This window comes from Triturus cristatus, chromosome 7 (genome assembly GCF_964204655.1).
Source record: "Triturus cristatus chromosome 7, aTriCri1.1, whole genome shotgun sequence".
Classification (NCBI taxonomy): domain Eukaryota; kingdom Metazoa; phylum Chordata; class Amphibia; order Caudata; family Salamandridae; genus Triturus; species Triturus cristatus.
In genome coordinates this window covers 613,565,116-613,588,415 of record NC_140590.1, presented here as the reverse complement: position 1 = coordinate 613,588,415, position 23,300 = coordinate 613,565,116, and the positions used below count along the sequence as shown (strand labels likewise).

General features: G+C 48.0%; 1 protein-coding gene across 1 annotated transcript in view; it reads left to right on the top strand.

The window, feature by feature from the left end:
* TRIM25 (tripartite motif containing 25) overlaps nucleotides 1-23,300 on the top strand; it is a 453,236-nt gene that overhangs the window by 201,590 nt on the left and 228,346 nt on the right. Inside the window, exon 5 of the mRNA XM_085617183.1 lies at nucleotides 6,066-6,137. Coding sequence (XP_085473309.1) covers nucleotides 6,066-6,137 — 72 coding nt within the window. The remainder of the gene's footprint in view (nucleotides 1-6,065; nucleotides 6,138-23,300) is intronic.

Genomic DNA, 23,300 nt, shown 5'->3' with positions numbered 1-23,300 from the left:
CCTGGAAAAACCCCCCCAAAAAACCCCGAAGCACGGGCTTCCGCGCTTCGTTAAAAATTAGCCTTCTGGTGGGCCAAATCCCGGGGCCAAAAGTTTTTACAATAGGGGTAGGGGGGCTGCGTGGCCCCCTCCTGGAGCCCTCGAGGGCCCTGGGGACCGCCACGCCCCAGGGCCGGCTCCTACAGTGTCCTGGGGTGCCCACCCCAGGACACTGTTTGCTATGAGAGGGTGGGAGTCTGCCACCCTCCTATAGCAAACTTCGTTAGGATTTTTAAAGAGAGAGCAGGGAAACTTGCTCTCTCTTTCAAAATCTAAACGATATTGCTTTTCCACATGGGAAGCTGCATTTCAGCAGCTCCCCATGTGGAAAAGCAATGCCGGCTCCCGAAGGACGCGGGGAGCCGGCTGGGACCGTGGGGGCGTTGGGGCTCCCACCACGGTCCCCAACGTTTTTTTATAAGCCCCCGGGGATAATAAAAATTAGTGATAGGGGCTATTTTTTTTTTTTACGGTAAAATTAGGAGTCGCGCATCCTATCGCGTTGAGTGCATGGTTTCTCTCGCGTTGGGTGTGCGGTTCCTAGCGCGTTGGGTGCGCGGATCCAAGGAAAAAAACCTGAAATTTTTGGGAGATAAAGATCAAGCTTCAGTGTTTTGTTCCTGAGTGGCTCTAAAAGGAGCCGTTGTGTTCATTGAGAGTTGTTGGTACTTATAAGTAAGTACCTATACAGAGTCTAAAGATGTTGAAGAAAACAAAAAAAAATTTTTTTTTAAACAATAAAAAAAAAATTTTTTTTTAAAGAATTAATTGAAAAAATAAGTTACAAAAATGGTGAAAAAAGTATTTATAAAAAACATAATTAAAGAAATTGACACACTGAAATAGAAAAATTTAGAAATCCAATGAAAATCATTAAACATCATAGCTTTAGAGATAAATTATAGAGAGGAATTAGCATTTAAAAAACCTTTGAAATTCACTGAAAAAACCATAGGTTTCATGCACGTTATAGTTAGGAATTGGCATTTAATAAACCTTAGAAATTCACTGAAAAAACCATAGGTTTCAGGGGCGTTAGGAACGGCGCACCCTGCGCGCATTTTGCCATTTGAAAAAAAAAAAGGGGGCCCCAGGGGGTCCTTCTGGGACCCCCTAAGCAAGACTAGAGGGTCAGAGTATTTCTACCCTGCCCCCTTTCCATCTTTCACACACTTATTTACCTTACTTAATCAGCCTCGCTTCTACCGAGGCACAAAATGGCTGCCAACAGTTCCTGGTTTCGAATGTAGACAGACACTTGACAGCCAATTAGCATTCAGCGCGTGATCGGGAGGGTGCGCGCTCGGTTTGGGGAGGGTGCGCTTAGGGTGCGCTTGGGTGCGCGGATCCCCCGAGGCCATGGATATATCTATCTTTTTTACTCTAATTTTCTCAGGAACTACTGAACGGATTTACACCATTTATGCAAAAGGCACGAGTCTGAACTGAGGACTACCTCTTTGGCAAATTTGGTGTAATTCCGTTCAGCAGTTCGGGCTGTAGCTGCGTCAACAGGTCCTATGGGAAATTGCATGGGGAAAACTCGTTTTGGGACCCCCCTTTTTTCTCGGCCCTCGCTTGATGATCACCACAAAACTTTCAGGATTTGAGCGGACCGGAGCTGGCCAAAAGTTTGGAAAATTTCACGAAGATTCGTCAACCAGCGCCAGACTTATTGGGAATAGAATGTTGCGGGTTGTTTGGACAAGCACGCATGATCTGACGTGGGGTTTGCGGGGGATGGCCGAAGAGTGGGGGGGCAGGAAGATAGAAGGCTGTGGTAGAGGGTTAGAGCCACTGTGTTATATCGTCTTCAAGTTTTTTCATAACTGGGTGTTGGGTACTGCGCGCCCTGGAGGCGGGAGTTATGGGGCAGGTGGAGTTGCAGATAAGGGCATGGTTGGCGAGGGACAGGTTGGGTAGTGACGGGCGGTTGGGGGTGCCATCTGGGGCACATGCATTTCGAGCAGAGCAGCAGCGGTGTGGTACAGAGGTGAAAGGTGTGCCCGGACGTTGGGCAGTTGGGGCCGGGGGTAGCGTCATTGTTGGTGTCTGTTTGTTTGCGCGGGGTGTGTGTCAACATTACAGGATTTTGGCAGTGACGGACGTTGGGGGGGGGGGGGGACGTTGTTTTCCGAGGGGGAATTTCTACTGGTCTTTATTGGCCTCGTGCGTTGGCAGGGTGTTTTGTGGCAGGGCTATCTTGCGGAGGCGTATGGTCCTTGGGTACTTGGGCAGTAACAGCTGTGGTGTCAGGGGGAGTCTTGGGGGGGGGGGGGGGGGGCTGCTGACTGGGGGCGACGGGAGTGCGGTGTCTGTGGCAACATAGGTACTAGGTATGGGTTTTTCGGAGGGGTTTAGGACGACTGCTGTAAGAGGGCTGGGGGACAACGATGCATTTCTTTCAGGACTAACTTTTCTTTTTCTGCCATAGGACCTGGAAGTAGAGTGGGAGCCAGGGCAGTCGCCTGGCTGGGGTTGCCATTTTCCCGGCTTTTTGGACAGCACAAGAGGTGCACTAGCAAATGTACAGACATCGATGGGCGGGGGCCACAATCATCCGACTGTGAGATGATGGGGGACTCAGTCAAATGAAATTTGTGGGGGTTGTTTGTGGCCATTACGGCTGACATTGGATTGCAGGGAATCCGAGGTTGCTCCGAGCTGAGGATACATGCAGGGGAAAAAAGTTTCCGGGATATGTCAGGTCTGGCGTTATCCTAGTATGATTGGCCCGGAGATATGGTTCAAGGGAACGGAGCGTGGGGGCAATCTGGTCACATGCATGAATTGTGCTTTGCAAAAAATGGGTTGAGGGGTTATGGATTTGAAGGGCCAGGTCATGGCACACTGGTGATGACTGTTAAGAGGTGAAAGGGGTGAGGAGTCTTGTTCTGGGGGGGGAGGGGGGACCTGTCACGGTCAAAGAATGGTCGGGTACTGTTCCTCACTTACATTGGGACACGGGTGCAGGTGGTGGATGGTCATCCACAGGGGGCACCACTCACGGATGAAGATTGGACCCAGAATGTTCTGTGTACAGGAGGCAGGCCCAGGTGGCGAATGGTCATTCGCTGTGCTGGGGGGGGGGGGGTGGGGTGGGGGGGAAGAACACCTTTTTACGGCCAGGAGTGGTCAAAAATCTTACTGTTTACAAGGGACGCAAGGGATGCAGGTACAAGGGGTGGATGGTCGTTCACCTCGACAGAGGGCACCTTGGGTGACTCCTAGATTGGCCCGAAAAGGTTGCTTGTGTTGCTGGGACAGGGGTCCGGGTGGCGTATGGGGGGCACTGCATTGGGGGGCACCTTTGTGGTGGACAGGGATTGGCCCGCAGATGTTGCTTGCTTCCACGGGACACAGGTACAAGTGGTGGATGGTTGTTCGCTGCGAGGGTGGCCATTGTCTCTTGGCCAAGGATTGGGCCTGACAAATGTTGCATGTACATGGGACCCAGGTCCAGGTGGTGACTGGTTGTTCACGGTGAGGGAGGCGCCTTTTTTGAGGACGGAGATTGTCCCTGAAAGGTTACCGGTTTCCGCAGGATGCAGGCCAGGGGGCACCTTTTTCGGTCAAGTGATTGGCCCGAACATGTAGCTGATTTATAAGGGCGTTGGTCCAGGTGGTGGATGGTCGTTCACCGCGTTGGGGGGTGCCGTTTACGGCAGGGAGTGGCCCCCATGGGGATGTTTGTTTATTAGGCACGCAGGTACGGGTGGGTGATGGACTATCACCGCGTTGAGAGCATCTTTCCTTGTTGGGGTTTGGCCCGGGAACGTTCCTGACTTGCAGGGGAAGCATGTTTAAGTGGATGGTCATTCACCAGGTGCTGCAGAATGGGACCGATTTGGGCGCATAGGACTGAAGGGCACGTGGGCCCGCGTCGGATGGGCACCTTTCGAGATTAACGTTTGTCCCAAGAATGGTACTTTTGCTACAGGACACAGGTTGAGGTGGTGGATGGTCATCCACTAGCGGGTCGCAGGGTCAGCTGGCAGGAGGCGAAAGGTGCTCAGGACCATGGGGGGTGGGGCAGGGGTTCCCTGGTTGGCGGTACTTTGGAGGGGTGTGGGGTCACATATGGGCGGATCCATCCCTCGGGGGCTGGGAGAACGGTACACAGGTGACTGATAGCGGGGCGCGGGAGGCAATGAGCAATGAAGGCAAAGTCAACAGAGGATGCTTGGAGGGCAAGTGAAGGTGAGAATGGGGAAAGGAAGGAGGTTATCGAGTGAATGGGGAAGAGTCAAACAGGTGAGATGGTTTTGAGAAGGCAGAATGGAGAATGCGTGGGTATGGGATGGGAACGTATATTTCTTGCATTGATGTACTGTTAATAAAATGTAGATGATTGCAACCTTGTCCTAATAAAATGGCCTTTTAAGCTTCAAGAAACAGCGTGGAGTGTAGTCATTGCGCGACAATCTCACTGAAAAATGTTATCCAGTTCTTACACACCGATGTGACCTGTAATGAATGGGAGCATGGCACAGAAGCCAGCCACTTATTACTTTTTGAAAAGTGAAAATGTCAAGTTGGGAAACCAAGGAAAATATGTAATATGAGATCTTTTAAATCGAACTGCTTATCATGAAGCACTATGCTGCAGCTAAATTAAAGAAGGAATCGCATGTGTGGAAAATGCAAGAACTATACTTATCATAATGCTGTTCACTGTACAAAAGGGCTGAAGAAAACAAAGAAGGACTAATACCACTTGAAAAAGACGTAAGTTGAGACGCATTGTGGTGCCTTTAAAGGAAGTCTAATAAATAAATGGCAGGTTCTGTGAGTGCAGCGTCGTCTCCTTGTGTAAATATATTTTCTGTGCACAAAACGGGGGTGCTAGCTTTGATTTTATTGTGGCTGGACGATTGTAGTGCGTTTACCTCAACATAAATAAAGTTTCTTTAGCTAAACTTCAAACTGTTCAGAATGCTGCTGCTCAGATTATTCTGGACATCCCCAAACATCAATCAGTGTCCGAGGAACTGATGAAACTGCGTTGGCTCCTGGCGTGGAAAAGAACAACTTTCAAGTCTCTGTGCATTGCACATAATGTCTTATATAACCAGTGCCCTCGGCTTCTAAGATCTAAGTACCAGTGGTACATCTCCAGCAGTATTCTTCATTCATTCACATGCAAACTGGTGGTGGTACCTAGTATCCGCCGCATCATACGGGGTGGAAGAGCCTTCTCATTTGCCACAGCTAAATTGTGGAACTCCTTAACACGTCACATTACAGAAATTGAGCATCACCTGCTATTTAGGAAAAATCTCAAAGCTTAACTATTTACACTGTAAATGGGTCTCCATCTTCTATGTTTGGTTTCGCCCTCCATTTCGGGTTTTAGGCGTGATGCCTTAACACCTTTGGTTATGTATGTGCTGTATAAATAGGTTTTTCACTTAATTTTATTTGAAATACCATGCACCCTGCCTTATGGGCAGTAAAGCCTACTTAGGGGTGACTAATTAATATTTACAAGGAAGCTTTAGGCCTGTCAAAAGAGATTATTTTGACGGGGGCAAATTGCAGTTTTAAAACTGCACAGACGGTAGGCCTGCAGTCCTTTAAACTGACACAGGAGTGAATGGCACAATGGGTGCCGCAGGCCACTTGTGATGTCTAACTTACAGGCCCTGGGTATGCTTTTGTAAAATATAGTAGGGACTTATAGGCAAGTTAAATATGCAAATTAGGGGTATGTCGATTTCATCATGTTGAAGGGGGTGCAAAAGGTCTTAATCACTGTTTAGCAGGTTAAAGTGTGCATAGTTCTACAGCCTTCAAAAATGTGGTTAAGAAAAAGCAAAAACCCAAAAGGCAGAAACAGGATGACCATTCAGAAAGGGCAATTTTGCTACAAGTATCCCTAGCTGCATCTTATGTTTTGGCTGTTTTTACCTTCATGATGTCAGTGGGCATTAACACAAGAATTATTCTATCTCTGATCAATAATGTACACAGTAATTTATTGGGTGACTGCAAATATATTTGTGTTAAATTTGTTTTCCTTGTAGATGACATGAACAATGAGAAATCCTTTGGGTCTGCTTTGCTGAACAAAGAGCTAGCATCTGAGAAAAATAAAGGTAGGAAAACATTTCTTCACCATATTGTTTAGCATATTGAATTTTCAAAGTATAAAAAACATAAGAACTGTTCCTAAATTGGCTGGAAGTGATGCCTGTTATATGGCAGACTGCAGGTGCTGGGCTAGAGTCTGTTAAATGCCTGGTCAGTGAACGAAATGCTTTTACAGAATCCCATGCGATTGTCTCTGAGTGAGGCACAGTCACCTTCCATTGGCTGATTTTCTCCATCACTTCAAGATAAAGTTCGGTATGTACACTGAGGACACCCAGATGCTTTACTTGAATGTATTCAAGAAAGTGAATAAATTGTTTTTAGCCCTTGGATCACTGAGTGGCGTTGAACTACCTAACATTTAATCCATCCAACACCGAGTTTATGCTCATTTATACATTTATAGTCACGCATTTAAATCATTTAAAGCCCTCTTGTTTATTACCCCGAGAAAAGATAGAACATATGGGGTTTGAGCGCTCTCAGGGCACAAGAAGATTTCTTGTGGAACACTATTTCTGAAATGATCCAGAAACAGTCCTGCCTTTGGAAATCTCGCAAGAAGCTAAAAACGTCATTCTGTACGTTGAATTAATGTTGTGGTGCATGTAAACTTTAAGCTTTATTCTTTTAGAAACGAGAAGTACTGTATTGGATAAATGATGGAATTTATAAGTACCGGTAAATAAAAATAATGATGGTGCAACAAATTCAACCTCTGTAGCATAAACAAAATATAACAATGCAGTAACAGCACAGAGTCTGCAAACATACAAAATTCCCCGAAACAGTTCCCAGTATCAGCAGAACCAGGTAATTCATATTGGATATTTGTGATATTTACTGCAACCTGTAAAGGTCCACTTTCACCAAATCAGGTTAAAGCAGGTTGAGATTGTAACTGTAAGCTTTGTTCAAGGTAAGACTATGGAACATGACTGGAAGTCCTTTATCAATCAGCAAATTTATATGTCAAGCCATGTATACTTTTTTGTATGCACCATAGTCTAGAATAATAAAAAGTTGGACACTCGGGGCTTGATTCACAAAGCAGGCATACGTTTTCTCATTTAGTTTCCTCCTATTCTTATGGTAATTTTCCTGTTGTTTTTAGAATTCCTAGGTTTCCTATAGATGTGTATTCCTAACACTTTTCCCATTCATAATTTTGCATAGCATAATATACACTGTGTAAATGTAATTCATGAGTGCAAATGCTCTTCGCTACATTTTTATGCTTCCCTTTGGAGAATTTCCTACTCTAATCCCCAACAATTTTGAAAGCGGTCCTTCTCCTTTGCCACACTTGACAAACTTTCCCTGGGCGGAGCACTTCTTATAGGTGTTATGGACAAATACAAGATGTGCCACAACAGTAAAAAGGCCATGTTTGAGTTGCCTCCCTATTGCCACTGCAGCAACAGGGAATGGACGGTATGTGACTCCATTGGCGTCATCCGACTCCGATCTTGTTCTGATGCGTGATGCCCCAAGTTCCTTGCAACACATAGAGGGCTTTAAAGAGACCATGCTACATATTTTCAGACCGATGCAGACTCCTTCTGGGTCACCTTCAGGCTCTATTTTGCTGTGTGGGCACCAGTCACACATCTGCCAGCGGGCCCCTCTCCTACAGAAACTGAACTGATTGGGGGTTCTCCTGACTTGTGACAGGTGCCAGCCCACGCCTCCCACGAAGGTCACGCTGGTTCCTATTTGCACTGGTACCAACCCCGACTCCAGGAGCCCCCTTTCTGCATCCAGTCTCATCACTGTTTTCTTACCCTGAACAGACATATTTACTGCACGATTACCACCAGGAGACACCGAGGTGCACTTGTTCAATCTGTGGCTGGTGAAGGGAACCTGTGCACCTTTCCACCACTCCCTCTTTTGCCTCGTGTCAGCTTGCTCTATGAAATAATCAAAATCGCCAGCACACTGAATGATTCCCAGCTGCTTCCCTGATGCCTGTACTACAAGAGGCTAAAGGCCAAGTTGGGCTCAGTTTCAACAATCCATGGGTTCCAAAATGTACCACATGATGGTTTCGACAATGAGGAGGTGGACCACTTGCTCCTTCCTCGCTCTACTGATCCTAGATTGTACATGGATTTGTAGAATCCTAGTGGTCTGGACTCCTGAGACTGAATTAGATTCCCGACCAGGTTTACCCACAGAAGGTAGTGCCTCATTCATAGTTCTATATAGAGTGGCCTAAGTATTTGATTTTAGACAAAAGACAGCTTGTTGACAGAAGTCGTGCTGCCTTGGCCTTCGACAGTTTAATGGCCTCCTGGATGAAGCCATACTCTGCTCCTCCAGTTAGTCGCCCAATAGCTAGTTGACATAGGCTCACCACAGGAGACATAGCCTTTCTCACTCAGTAGCTGACTCCTGAAACTTTAATGGTCCAAGAGTACATAAGCAAGGGGAACCCAAATGCATCCCTTCCATCTCCGTCAGATAGGGAGTCAAAACACATTGCCACGCATTTGGCAAAAGAGCGTTTTCTTCTGCCAGCTTGAACATACAGCACCTAAATGCTGCCTATTACTTGGCCCTTTATATAGATGCCTAGCAAGATCAGAAATGCCTTTGCTAAATTATCCAGGATGGACAAGATGTCACAAAATATGTTTTGAAAGCAATCCTAGACACAGTGACCTTTGTGGGCTGTGCCATGGGCACCAGTTTGATGATTAGGCATCATGCTTGCATCGCACGGGCTTCTCTGGTGACACATAGTTATAACTCATCGACATGCTTTTTATGGCTCCAGTCTCTTCGGAGGAAACTTTGCCACTACCGTTCATCAGAGAAACACAGAGCTAAAGTCTTTAGTTCTTGCACAATCACAGTTCATGCACCAAGGTTGCAAGAAGGGCTTCGATCATAAACACACAAACGCTGAAGTAAATCACGGAGAGGGCATGGAGAGAGGAGTTGGCCTAACGGCTAGGGCGGTCGACCTCAAATCTGGGGAACTGGGTTCAAGTCTCGACAATGACGCTGAACATCCTGTGATTCTGGGCAAATCACTTAATCTCCCCGTGCCTATCAAAAATGAAAGTGTTCTCATGTAATGCAACTGGTGCTATGTAAAGTGCTCTGATACCTGATTCGGGTCAAATTTGCACTATATAAAACTCTGTAAAAAAAAAAAAAAAATGGAGGAAAAGTCTGTAGTCTTTGAAGACGCGGATACTCGGTCCTGCTTACTACTACAGGAGGACTAGTGCACACTAACTTGATATCAAGTACTTTGCCTTGTTCTTCCACTTGACTAAGGTTCAATGAAGATCTTGAGGCTTTGACTCTGGGAGTCGCAGTGTAACACGAGGAGATGTGTAGGAGAAAAAGATGGAGGCTTCAAGGGAGCTGGAACCACGTGAACCACTTGTTCAACTTTGACTTGAAGGAGACTAGAGCACTTATTAGTTCTGGCTGGATTCAGGTGAGTGGGAAGGGTGAAGCTTGTTACTCAAGGAGCGAGGCCAAGCCACGACTTGGGGGTTGGGCGTGGTTTGTATGCCCTCCCGAAGGCACAACGTATGTAGCTAGTTCACATGTGACACATGAGGCACATGGCAGTCTGGAAGGTTCTCAACGACCCTTAAAGGAAACACGTGTTAGTACACTTGCTTTGACCTTACAAGAAGGGCAGGTGCAACTTGACGGTTGGAACCATTTAACCAGGAAACAAATGTATTGTTTTTGCTCGAACGTGCATAATGGCAAAAATCACTAAGGCCTTAGTAACAGCGGGTGTGAGCCACTCTGTTTGCCTGCGGGCTTCCCCAAGAATCCGGTGAACATTCAATGGAAAACCACACCGATGCCGTAGGAACAGGTGCATGGTACTCTATTGATTCACATGTTTTGGGGGATGCTTGCAGGGACTCAAGCGCAATGGAATCATGGGAAGCATCAGCCATGGTATCATATCATAGCATGCTATTAAACGCCACAGGGGTAATACAATTTGATCCCTGTGCAATAGGCCCACTACACTGTGGTCGCATTAGTGGAGTCGTGACAGTTCCCTCCACAAGGAACGACCTGCATGGTGTGGTTTGTCTGGGTGACGGGCATGGAAGGAACGAACCAGGTAAGGGGCATGAACATTGCTGACTGGTTCCCAAGAGTGCTCTTCAGGACTATATCCTTTCCAAGCAATCAAGTAAAACAATTGTCCACTCTCACGCTTAGTAATGATAATACTCCACATTTGTAAAGCGCGAACAATCACCCGTAAGGGTCTCTAGGCGCTGGGGGCCGTCGGGAAGATTAAGCAAGCTATTGCCCAGAGTCACATGGTGCTGGGCTAATCTGCCGCCAGCGCTGGGGATCGAACAGTGATCCCCAGATTCCGGAGTCATTCGCCCTGGCCGCGGCGCCACACCTCTTCCCTTAGGAGCAAGGATTTTCTGTGCCTCTTATTCAAAATGACCATCCACTGTTATAGGTGTGGGAGGTGGAGAAGGACAAGTCTGGGCACAATAGGACTTCAGTAGGGACACATGAAAGACTGGATGAATGGGTACATCTTCTGGCTACTGTAATTTCACAACTCCTGGGTTAATGATTAGTTCAATAGAAAAGGGACCCACATAGCTGAGTTGTAGCTTATGTGTCCCCTGTTCGTGCGGGTGTTTAGTGGACAGACTAACTTAATCTCCAACCTTGCAGTCTGGCTGTTGTTGTCTATGTCTCTTAGTATGTTTTTCCATACTTAACTTAGCCTGATGCAAGTGTGATAATACCTGCTGTTGTGAATCAGCCAGATGTCTTGTATGGGTGGTACATACTCAGAGTGCACTACAACATTTTCGGGTAATGTAGGTGGAAGCATACCAGTTAAACAATAGAAGGGGCAAACCCCAGTGGCTGAATGCTGTGCGTTATTGTAGGCAAATTCAGCGAAAGGTAGCAAGAATTCCCAAATCTTAGGAGTAGAGGTCAATAGACATCGCAGTGTATGTTCCAAACCTGATTTACCTGCTCCATCAGCCCATCAGTTTGTAGGTGATAGGCAGATGACTTGAGCATCAATGTTCAATTATGTGGAAAGACTGCGCCAAACTCAGGAAATGACTTGCGGGCCCCTTTCGTAAATGATGACTGAAAGGAGTCTGGGCAATCGCCTGATTTGTTGAATAAAAAGCATGGCATGGGTCTTGGCAGTAGGAATGTCTTGAAAGGCAATAAAATGCTCCATCTTGGAGAAAGATCTACCACCTATATGGTTGTATAGTCATTGAGTTGAGAAGGTCCGTAATAAAGTTCATGCTTATGGTATGCCAAGGATGTGGAGGCACTGGCAAAGTTTATTATTAGCCTGATGGGACAGAATTGGATGCCTTGCTTTGAGAACATATTGGGCAGGTCTGAACGTAGTCCTGCACATCCTTGTACAATGTGGGCCACCAAAACCATCCCTTACAGTTTTTTTAAGGTCTTTTGAATTCCTGTATGATCTGCTAATGGAGTGTCATGGCAACAGGTTAAGGCTTCCTGTCTTAATTTTTTTGTGGGGACATATGAGGTGGTACCACTGTAAGAAAGCTCACTGTGCACATGATTATCATTTTCAGTCATCCTAGGGTTTATTTCTTCTGGACTCGTACTTCACCTGACTTTATCCAAGAAAGATTCCTGGTCGCCGAGACCTACGATGTGTTCTGAGTTAACAGTGTTCTGTGGTGTCTGTTTCTGAGTGTCTTGATTTGTATAGCCCCGTCTAGATAGTAGATCAGCCTTAATCTGTTGGGTGCCTGGCTGATAGGTGATAACCAAATGAAATTCACTAAAAAAGAGTTCGAGGCATGTGGGCTGCTGAATTCATATCTGTGCATAGATCGCCGCCTAGTGTTGGGTCCGGATGTTTGCACGTTGTTGTCCTGGAAGAGTCTTCGAAGTATCCTTGGATAGGTGACTCCTCCCCTGGACTACAGTGCGCATGGGCATCCTCTCCATCCTCAGATTGTTTTTTTCCGCCATTGGGTTCGGATGTGCTATCTTAGCTCAAGTTAGGAAAATATTTTTTCGAGGCCAAAAGGCCTTTAGTTCGCGTCGGTACTGTTTATCGATCGGGTTTCGATAGAATTTGTTAGTTTACTAACTTTCAGCACCGACTGCTTTCGCATTTACCTGTCCATCGACGACTTCGACGATGGAATCCAGGACGCCGTTCAAAAGGTGTCCGGTATGCAATGCGAAGTACCCACACATCGACGTCCATCCGGTGTGCAACAAATGCCTTTCGCCGGACCACGACGAATCAACATGCATGGCCTGTGCCCGGTTCCGCTCGAAGAAGACTCTGCGGAATCGACGAGCGGCGAGACTCGAGGCGCAGCACGCGGCACCGGCCCCGACAGACATCTTCGGCGAGGCCGAGGACGTCGAGGAATTGGAAGTCTTGCCCTCCAGTCCCGTTTCCGAACACGAACCCGGATCGGACGAGGAAGACGAGTCACTCTTCCACAGAGGTGAAGACGACACCGAGGTAGGAGACGACGAGGAGGCCTTCGGGGCCGAAGAAAGTAGCTCCAATGATGAACAAGGCCTACCTGTTCAAACCGTTCAAACACCAGTGCCACAGCCTATGGCTCCGGTCGAGGGATCGCCTTCGGGCCTTACCCGAGACCCATCCCGCAGTTCTTCGGCCCCGCCCTCGGGCCCGGCCTCGGACGTTCAGCGGCAGCCATTACTACATAAACAGGCTGGTTTCCCTATCACAAAACCGAAACCGAAAGCTGCTCAGGTTCCACCGAAACCGAAACTGAAAGTAGCGCTGGTCGGATCGAGGCCTTCGACGCCAGCGCACCGCATCGGCACCGACCGCACCAAGAGGGACTTCGGTGCCGAACTTGAGGCGGGCGACGTTGGAGTCGACAAACGGAAAAAAGCCATCGGCACCGACAAACCTGCTCGGCTACCGGCACCGACGACACCAAGGGCCGTACCGCCTGCTGTGTCTCACATCGCTCCCTCGACGACACCTAAGCCTCAGGTATCGAAGACTTCGACGGTGATCTCTTCACCCCGACTCGATGACCCTCCGGCACCGAAAAAATCTACGGCCGCCTCTACGAGCCTGGCCGGTGCCAAAGCCTCGAAGGCGCCCCAAGTACGACCTGGTGTGACGCAAGGCAGCAAAACCACACCTGTCCTCCAGGACACGTCGGGCTCCGGTTCGGTCGGAGCTCCCGCAGCCTCTTCGGTGCCGACCAACATTACCTTCGGCTTGCCTCCGTCAACAATCCCAAAAATGTTCCAACTCAGGACACGGGTCACCCAACCTACGGTCACACCTGCTGAGACGTCTCCAGCACGTATCATCGACGCCGGCACTGGCAGAATGATTCTCCAGGACCGAAGGATAACTTCGGAGCCGCCATTGGACCCTTTCAGGATCCCACTAAAAAGGAAGTTGCCTGCAGAGTCGGAACCTCTCCTTTATGAACCCTTCCATTCATCCTACCAGGATCCACACCGGTTCTCCCCCACACGCTCCGATACAGGCGCATTGGAGGACTACATGGCTGACCAAGTCCCCTACCATGTAGACACGGACCCTGATGACCAGCAGGACCCTGATCAAACTTGGGGCGACCCTGCAGACCCCAGTGCACCTCTCGATGCACAGGATCCACAACTCTATGGGGCAAAGACATCTCCTACGGAGGATACTGCAGCGTTCAATGCTCTTATCGAACGTGCTGCCAATAACCATGGGGTGCAGCTTCACTCTGATACCATCGAAGATGACTTTCTAATGGACACCTTTGCATCCTCAGAAAGACATGTAAAGACTCTGCCAATGTTGAAGGGGGTCCTCAAACCAGCCAAGGACATTTTCAAAGAACCCACCAGGGCACGAGTGATAAACCCCAGGATTGATAAAAAATACAGATCAGCACCTGGGGATCCTACTTACATCAGAGGACAATTACCACTCGACTCCATCGTCGTAGCGAATGCACGCAAGAGGGCACACTCGCAAACAACAGGTGACGCTCCTCCCCCGGACAAAGAGTCCAAGGTGTTAGAAACCTCTGGCAAGCGAGTTGCCGCCCAAGCTGCCAACATATGGCGCATAGCCAACACTCAGGCGCTCCTTGCTCGCTATGATAGAGCGCACTATGACACACTTGAGCAAATATTCCAACATCTCCCTGACCAGTTCAAGGAAGGCGCAGAAATGCTCATCAGAGAAGGACAGCTACTAACGAACGCTTCCATCAAATGCGCACTAGATGTTGCAGACACGGCTGCCAGAGCCATAAACACAAGCGTCATGTTGCGACGACATGCCTGGCTACGGATCTCAGGATTCAAGCCTGAGGTACAAAACAATATATTGAACCAGCCCGTCAACCCCGACTATTTATTCGGGCCAGAGGTTGACACCACCCTCGAAAAGATAAAAAAGGATACGGACACTGCAAAGTCCATGGGCGCACTACAAACTCAGTCCTTTCGGAGCGGCTCCTTTCGTCGCCCCGGAAACAAGAGAGCAGGTAGAGGACAGGGGTCACAACAAACATATAACAAAGGCAATACACAGACCACCTATGATAAAAACACCCGAGGTGGATATCGTGGCTCCAGCACAAAGGGCAGAGGACGCGGCTACGGCAACACCAGGTCCTCCCCCAAGAACAAGCAGTGACGCCCTCTCCCTTCCTCCCGACCACATAACACCTGTCGGGGGAAGGCTACAAAGGTTCCTGTCCACGTGGAATTCCATCACCACGGACAGGTGGGTCAAAGATATTATAAAATACGGTTACTGTCTGGAGTTAACCTCCACTCCACCCACAATACCACCAAGAAGCCGTCCTATGTCCTCAGAGCACTTAACGCTCTTACAGCAAGAAGTGCAAAGTATGCTTCTAAAAGGCGCTATAGAGGTCGTACCCATCCACGAGCAGGGTGCGGGAGTGTACTCCCTCTACTTCTTAATTCCAAAAAAGGACGGGTCGCTCAGACCTATATTGGACCTGAGACCCCTGAACCAGTACATTCTTTCAGAGCACTTTCATATGCTCACTCTACAGCAAGTCCTTCCGCTTCTCAAGCAGGGAGACTTCCTAGCCACACTGGACCTCAAGGATGCGTACTTTCACATACCCATCCACCCCTCACACAAAAAATACCTCAGGTTCACTGTTCAGGGGCAGCACTATCAGTTCAAAGTCCTTCCCTTCGGCGTGACAACAGCGCCCAGGGTTTTCACGAAGTGCCTCGCTACGGTGGCAGCACATCTACGGAGGCAGCATATACACGTCTACCCCTACCTAGACGACTGGCTCGTTCAAGCGAAGTCAGCCCAGCAATGTGCAAGCCACATGTCCCGCACCATTCACCTTCTTCACAGTCTGGGATTCTCACTGAATTATCCAAAGTCCCATCTCCAGCCCGCACACGTACAACAGTACCTAGGTGCGACTATAGACACTCGGGCGGCCACAGCTCAGCCAAATTTAGTGAGGATCGACAGCATACAACTGCTGATCTCCAAATTCAAACCCAATCACTCACTTCCAGCGCGAGTGTTCATGCAGTTGATAGGCATGATGGCCTCCTGCATCTTCATAGTCCCGCACGCGAGATTACATATGCGCCCACTTCAGGAGTGCCTAGCACGTCAGTGGAATCAGGCTCAAGGACAGTTAAAGGACCTAGTGTTGGTGAGCGGTCGGGCATACAACTCTCTGCATTGGTGGAATCCACAAAACCTTTGCAAGGGCCGACCGTTCCAAGAGCCTGTCCCACAAATAGTACTGACAGCGGACGCGTCTCTCCAGGGATGGGGAGCTCATGTACTCCACTACACAGTGCAAGGACTATGGACAACACAACAAAAGAAGTTGCACATCAACCTTCTGGAATTGATGGCAATCTTCCTAGCCATGAAGGCGTTCAAAGTACATCTATGCAACAAGGTCGTGTTGATCCGGACGGACAACATGACCGCAATGTACTACATACAGAAACAGGGAGGCACACACTCTCCACAGTTGTCTCATCTGGCTCAGAGCATGTGGAAGTGGGCCATTCAAAGGAACATGTTCCTCATGGCGGAACACCTCCCTGGCAAGGACAACCAGATGGCGGATCTGCTCAGCAGACACAGCCACCAAATGCACGAGTGGGAGTTACACCCATCAGTACTCCAACCGTACTTTCAGCAGTGGGGTCATCCGGAGATAGACCTATTCGCGACAAGCGAAAACGCAAAATGCCCAAGCTTCGCCGCCAGATTCCCACATCCGCAGTCGCAGGGCAATGCGATATGGATGAACTGGTCCGGCAAATTTGCGTACGCTTTTCCCCCAGCACCGTTGATACCGCTGGTGGCTCGCAAACTCCGACAACACTCCCTGACACTCGTCCTAGTTGCTCCCACGTGGGCACGCCAGCCGTGGTACACCACCTTCCTCGAACTTTCCGTGGTGCCGCATCAAAGGCTGCGGATCAAACCCGCGCATTTGACGCAGAACCATGGAGAGGTTCAGCACCCAGATCCGCAACAGCTGAATCTGGCGATCTGGCTCCTGAAGTCCTAGAGTTTGGCTATCTCAACCTGCCACCTGACTGTATGGACATCATCAAGGAGGCCAGGAGACCCACTACCAGAGCTTGCTATGCAGCCAAATGGAAAAGGTTCGTCATTTATTGCGGACATAATGACATCAACCCGCTGGACGCATCCATCCAAAACATCATCTGTTATCTCTTACACCTATATCGATGCAATCTGGCGTACACCTCTATACGTGTCCATTTGACCGCAATATCAGCCTATCTGCAAACCAGGCAGCACCTCTCTCTATTCAGAGTGCCTGCCATCAAAGCATTCTTGGAGGGGCTCAAACGAGTCATTCCACCTAGTCACCCACCGGCTCCAATGTGGAACCTCAACTTGGTCCTCACACGCCTGATGGGTCCACCCTTTGAACCTCTACACTCATGCGAGATTCAATTCCTTACCTGGAAAGTGGCCTTCCTAGTAGCGATCACTTCCCTCAGAAGAGTTAGTGAACTCCAGGCACTAACCGTTCAAGAGCCATTTATTCAGGTTCACGCTAACAGGGTCGTACTACGTACCAACCCCAAGTTCATGCCCAAGGTAATATCACAGTTCCACATGAACCAGACTATTGAACTGCCCGTTTTCTTCCAAAACCCACAAACTGTTGCAGAAAGGGCACTACATACACTAGATGTACGGAGGGCCCTCATGTACTACATCGACAGGACTAAACCATTCAGGAAGACAAAACAACTGTTCGTTGCCTTTGCCCCACACCACAAAGGTAACGCCATCTCCAAAGCAGGGATAGCCAGATGGATAGTTAAGTGTATTCAAATATGTTATCAAAAGGCAAAACGCACATTAACTATTCCACCACGAGCCCACTCAACACGTAAGTTGGGGGCTTCCATGGCCTTCCTAGGAAATATTCCCCTGCATGATATATGCAGAGCAGCCACATGGTCCACTACACACACATTTACAAAACACTATTGCGTAGATGTGCAGTCAAAACAGCAGGCAGCTGTAGGACAGGCTGTTCTCAAAACACTTTTTCAGACCGCTGCAGCTGGCATGGGTAGCCGCCGCTAATAGAGGGCACTGCTATGTATTCTATGCACAGATATGAATTCAGCAGCCCACATGCCTCGAACTGAATATGCTACTTACCAGTATGCATCTGTTCTTGGCATGTAGGGCTGCTGACATTCATATCGCCCTCCCTCCTCCCCGGCGCCTGTCGCAGCTGCAGCTCTCAGAATTACTGCAAGCATGGTCATCACTTTCTGTATCTACTCCATCACTGCCACAATGGCGAAAAACAATCTGAGGATGGAGAGGATGCCCATGCGCACTGTAGTCCAGGGGAGGAGTCACCTATCCAAGGATACTTCGAAGACTCTTCCAGGACAACAACGTGCAAACATCCGGACCCAACACTAGGCGGCGATCTATGCACAGATATGAATGTCAGCAGCCCTACATGCCAAGAACAGATGCATACTGGTAAGTAGCATATTCAATAACCACCTTACTTGTCAGAGCTTTCAAAGATCTGAGGAATTGGAGATTCTTATGATCAGTGTAAATTGTGACAATATGCTGGGCCCCTAATAGGTAGTGTCTTCATTCTTGAAAGCATAGTTTAATTGCCAATAACTCTCGTTCAGCAGTTGTGTAATTCTGCTCCACCGGCAATCAGTTCAGTTCATAAGGCTTTATTCGGAGCTTAAACACAAGTCCATAAAAGCAAAACAAATAGACCACAAATACAATATACATGACCATGATAAAACAACATACAAATTACATGGTTAAAACATTCAAATGATTAAAAAAGCATACTAGGTCTTGCTTTGATAGCTGAAAGGAGGAAGGTAGCAGTAAAAAAGCAAACATCAGGATAAGGTTTAAAAAGCAACTTCATGGCGTCTTGCATATTCCTAACTCCGTATTTGAACAGTATAGGCTTAAGATAGTGTGAGAAGTTGGCCTGATGTATGATGTCACTAGTTCTAGTGTACACCTTAGATCAGTCCAAATACCCTTATGGTGATTGGTTGTAAAGTCAACCTTATAGACCAGCTATCCTAGTGGTAGCATGGACAAGAGCAGTCTTAGGCTAAACTCTGAATGGCATGTGAAGCCAGCTGTGATACCATATATAATCCCTTGAATACCAAATGAAAGGACACCACAACAGATATATATATAAAATAAAGTGTATTTATTCTAGTCAAACCCTCAGCACTCTTTATGAGATTAGAGGTAAGTACAACACAGTCTTATTTAAGCATACATTAAGTCACACAGGTAAGTAATACAGTTAGGCCCTAGGGGCCACGCAAACCATATACTAAGTAAGTGGTATAAGAACCACTGTCACGGAAATAGAATAGGCCTAGGCCTAGGGAATCGCTGGGGCTACACTACACTAGCGTTAGTTAGGAGGTGGGAGGCCCACGGGATTCGTGTGCAGAGTGGAAACACTCACGCGTAATGCGTAAAAGTCAATAGCAATAGTACAGTTTAGAAAACGGTAGATTTAGGACACTTCCGGAGTAGCTAGGAAGTTGAGACTTGAAAACTAGACACTAGGATAGTCACTATCCTGATGAGCACCGGAGTACCCAAGTTACCTAGCCCACAGGCTGCGGGTGCATAGGGGTGAAGATGCGTCGTTTTCGTCGTCGACTCCTATGGATGCCTGAAGAAAGATGCTGACAGGCAGTCAGGGAAGAGTGTCCGGTGGATCCCAAGGCTGGGATCAAGAAGAAAGGATACCTGCAAGCAGAAGGGACAGAGTCAAGGTCACTAGCCAGTGACCACGTGGAACCAGGAAGGAACCAGGCGATGTCGTGAAGATTGCAGGTGAAGGTGAAGCTTGTCGCTGCAGCCAGGAGGACCAGGAAGCGTCGAGGACGACCAGGACCAGGAGGCGAGCTGTCCCACGAAGGCTCTTGCTGTCGGCGGCGTCGAAGTTGGACTAGGACTCACCAAGCCTTGGCAAGCGGAACCCACGAAGAACGAAGGACTTGCTTCTGGTGCAGACCAGGAAGGTCTGGGGTGATTCTTCTTTGCAGAGAAGCGGGAGCCAGTCTGGAGGAGCCAAACCAGCGCAGAAGATTTCAGGGTGCGCCGTCACAAAGGCCACTAGCCAGCGGGCAAGCAACCGGACAGACTCGGCAAGCAGGAAAATGCTGAAGGGCCCCACGCAGGACTCGTGGAGTGTGGGGGGCTGATCTTCGGTGCAGATGGTGCTTGGGGTTGGGGCTTCTCAATCCCCGGTGCACAACTTCGAGGGTACCTCAGAAGCTGCGCTTTAAGTTACTAGCCACTTTTTCCAGGTAGCCGGTCCCACGTCGCTCGTCGCCTCCACGGATCTCAGCTCTGCTGCAGATGTGGATCAGGGTCGGAGAAGTCTGGAAGTCAAGGCTCTGGTCAGGCTCTGCAGTCGGTTCCTCGTAGAACGTGGGCAAAGCAAAGGGTAGTCTCTTGATGGTGCCTGTTTGCACAGGGTAGCCACTCCTTGGCTACAAGGGAGATTCTTCAGTCTTCTTCTTTCGTCGAATGTCGAAGGTCCAGAGTTTCTGTTCAGTTTTGCAGGTTCAGGATAATCTAAAGTCTTGAGGCCCAACTCCCACTCTTATACTAATCTGGGGGGCTGGGATACCTGCTAGGTCACGCCTTATGGGTGGGACCTGGGAGGGGGTGGTTACACCCACTTCCCTTTGTCCAGTTTCGCGCCAGAGCTGGGGCTGGAGTGCCCCAGCGCCGGTTTGAACTGGACTATGCAAGGAACACCTTGTGTGCCCCAGGCATGTCTCATTCCTTTCAGCCCACCCTGCCCCAATACACTAAAGGCTGTCTGGGGAGGTGCTAGCACCTCCCCAAGCAGGAAACCTATTGTCCAGGCCTCCCTGGCTGGGATCACTCCCAGCAGCAGGAGGCCAGACTTGTGTCTGTGGCAGCAGCATCCATTTTGTGAGGCTTAGGCTTTGGTCAGAGTTAAACAGCAAAGTAGGATTTTAACATGTCTCTCCCTCTAGAAGGGAGGAATAATATCCTCATCACCAGAAATGGTATGGGGGTATTATTCCAAAGTGTTAGACACCTTACACGACATGTTTTGATAAAGCCAAACCATAGTTACCATAACCGTTTAAGATTATAAGGCACTTTAAGAGTATATGGTAGGCTATATCATAGAACAGCTATAAGGACATGGTTCCGAAAGCTGCAGACAGGCTCAGCTCATGCTAGAGCACCATCTCACATGTTACCAAGCACTCTGCCTCCAGGATTGTTAAGGCCTGCCATAGGAGTGACTGATAGGTACACATGTGTCTATATATAAGGGTAGATATAGGCATACTATATCTAAGCAAGGGATGATTACACGACCTTGCCCCAGCTGAGTGATCAGCCAGTTGTGTCTGATTGGAAGGCCAGACCAGGGGTGGCATAATACATGCTGCAGCCCCTGGGAGGCCTAGGGTACACCTATGCCCTGGGTACCTAGGGTACACTGTACAGGGTCCAATAAGGTGATCCTTACCAATTGGTTATGTACCTAGGGTACATGGAGTCCATTTAAAAGAGAAAGCAGACAGCCTGAGACCCTGAATGGCAGGATCTCAGGCCAACTAAGTCGAAAAACCAGCTAGACACTAGGCAAAAAGTTGGGGGTAACCATAGTCAGATATCCACCTTCCTACAGATAGGCTTGACGAAAATTACCGTATAAATTACACAGTAATAAAAAGTGCATGGTGCTTTGGACTGATACATTATCACAAGATCAGGGGCCAACCGGCTGCTTTTTAATACACGGGTAGGCCACCAAAAGGTGCACTATCCCAAACCTTAATCTTGTAATGACATACCGGTGAGAGGGGCGAGTGACTATACTTAAATAAGGCTGGAATCCTTCTGTTTCACAGAATCTATCGTAAAACATACATGTACTTAAGTTATTACTAGTCCTTTCCCGTTTCTCTAACTTAAAATTCATAAAAACCGATTTTGTCGTTTCTTTGGGCAGACTTGAAGAGGCATAACAATCTTCTTTGAGATTAATGCCAAAAATTTCCAAGTAACAATTTAAAACAAATTTAATCCATGGAATCTTTAGGTGGCCATCAGTGGTAAGACAATCTCCAATAATTGCTCTGTTTAGGGAGGTCTCTTCCTTTGACCAGACTGAGCGCCACAGCATTAAAGGCCTTAATGTTAATAGGTCTGAAAGGTGGAAAATACCTAGTTCTCTGTGGGCCAAGTCATTAGTAGCTGATTTCGGCAGGCACAGGAGCCTTTTGCTGAAAAATTTTTCCTCCACTTGCAAGATCCCTGCCTTGGTGTGCCCCCACACCCCTGCTCCATAAAGGGCCACCGAAAGACATCTCATCTGGAAGATTTTTAGCAGGTCTTTAATCCTTTTATCTCCAATATTGGTGGCAAATTTAAACACCCCATGGGAGCTTTTCGCCATTTTTGCCTGAACACCATTAATCTCTCTAATCCAACTGCCCTTATTAGTAAAAGTAATACCAAGGTAATTAAAAGACTCCACAGTTTGCATCTTGTGGCCGTCAATAAAAAAGGCATGGGGTTTTTTACATCCTACACCACATTCCATGGTAAACGTTTTAGATTTATTAATTAACAACTTCCTATCCCTAATGAACAATGAGAATCTGTCCATCAGGCGCTGTAGGCCGATAGGGGTCCTGGACAGGATTACTGCGTCATCCGCATAAAGAAGTACGGGGACACTGAAATCCTTGATTTTTGGTGCATCAGCCGCAACTTCCTTTAAAACTAGAGCTACTTCATTAATAAAAAGAATAAAAAGTAAAGGGGCGAGCACGCACCCTTGTCTAATGCCCCGCCTGACCCTAAACATGGGGGTGCACTCTCCTGCCTGGCCATAACGGACTGTAGAATTTAATTTAATGTAGAGTCTCGCTAAAAAATAAACAATAGACTCCGGTGCCCCCATTTCTAATAATTTAGTCCATAAAATACTGTGGTCCACCATATCAAATGCACTACTTAGGTCGGCAAAGCAGAGGTAAAGGGATCCTTTTTTTGCCTTTGTATATTTTCCGATTATCAAGTCAAGGTTGAGGCATTGTTCTAGTGTTCCTCTACCCTTCCTGAAACCATATTGGGATTCAGCCAGGATGTTGTTAGTCTCAGCCCACTCTGTCAGCCTAGCCATAAGTACCCGACTCATGATTTTCACAGAGGAGTCCAAGAGGAAAATTGGGCGATAGTTCTTCGCATCCCCCTTGTCTCCTTTCTTATAGATTGGTACAATTATGGATTCCTCCCATGTATGGGGGACACCGTTGCTTACAGCGGCATTAAATACCTTTGCAAGCAACGGACCCCAAACCTCTGGGACTGTTTTATATACGTCAATTGGAACCCCATCGGGTCCCTGGGCCTTCCCACCCTTACTAGACTTGATGCTGTCCCACACTTCGGCAGTGGTAATATCCAGGGGGATGACAGGCCGCCTTTCATCATAGTCTCCCCTGGATCTAGCCGAGTCAAAAATCGAGGAAATGTGGGTGACCCAGCTCTCCGCACTGACGTAAGCCGATAGTTCAGG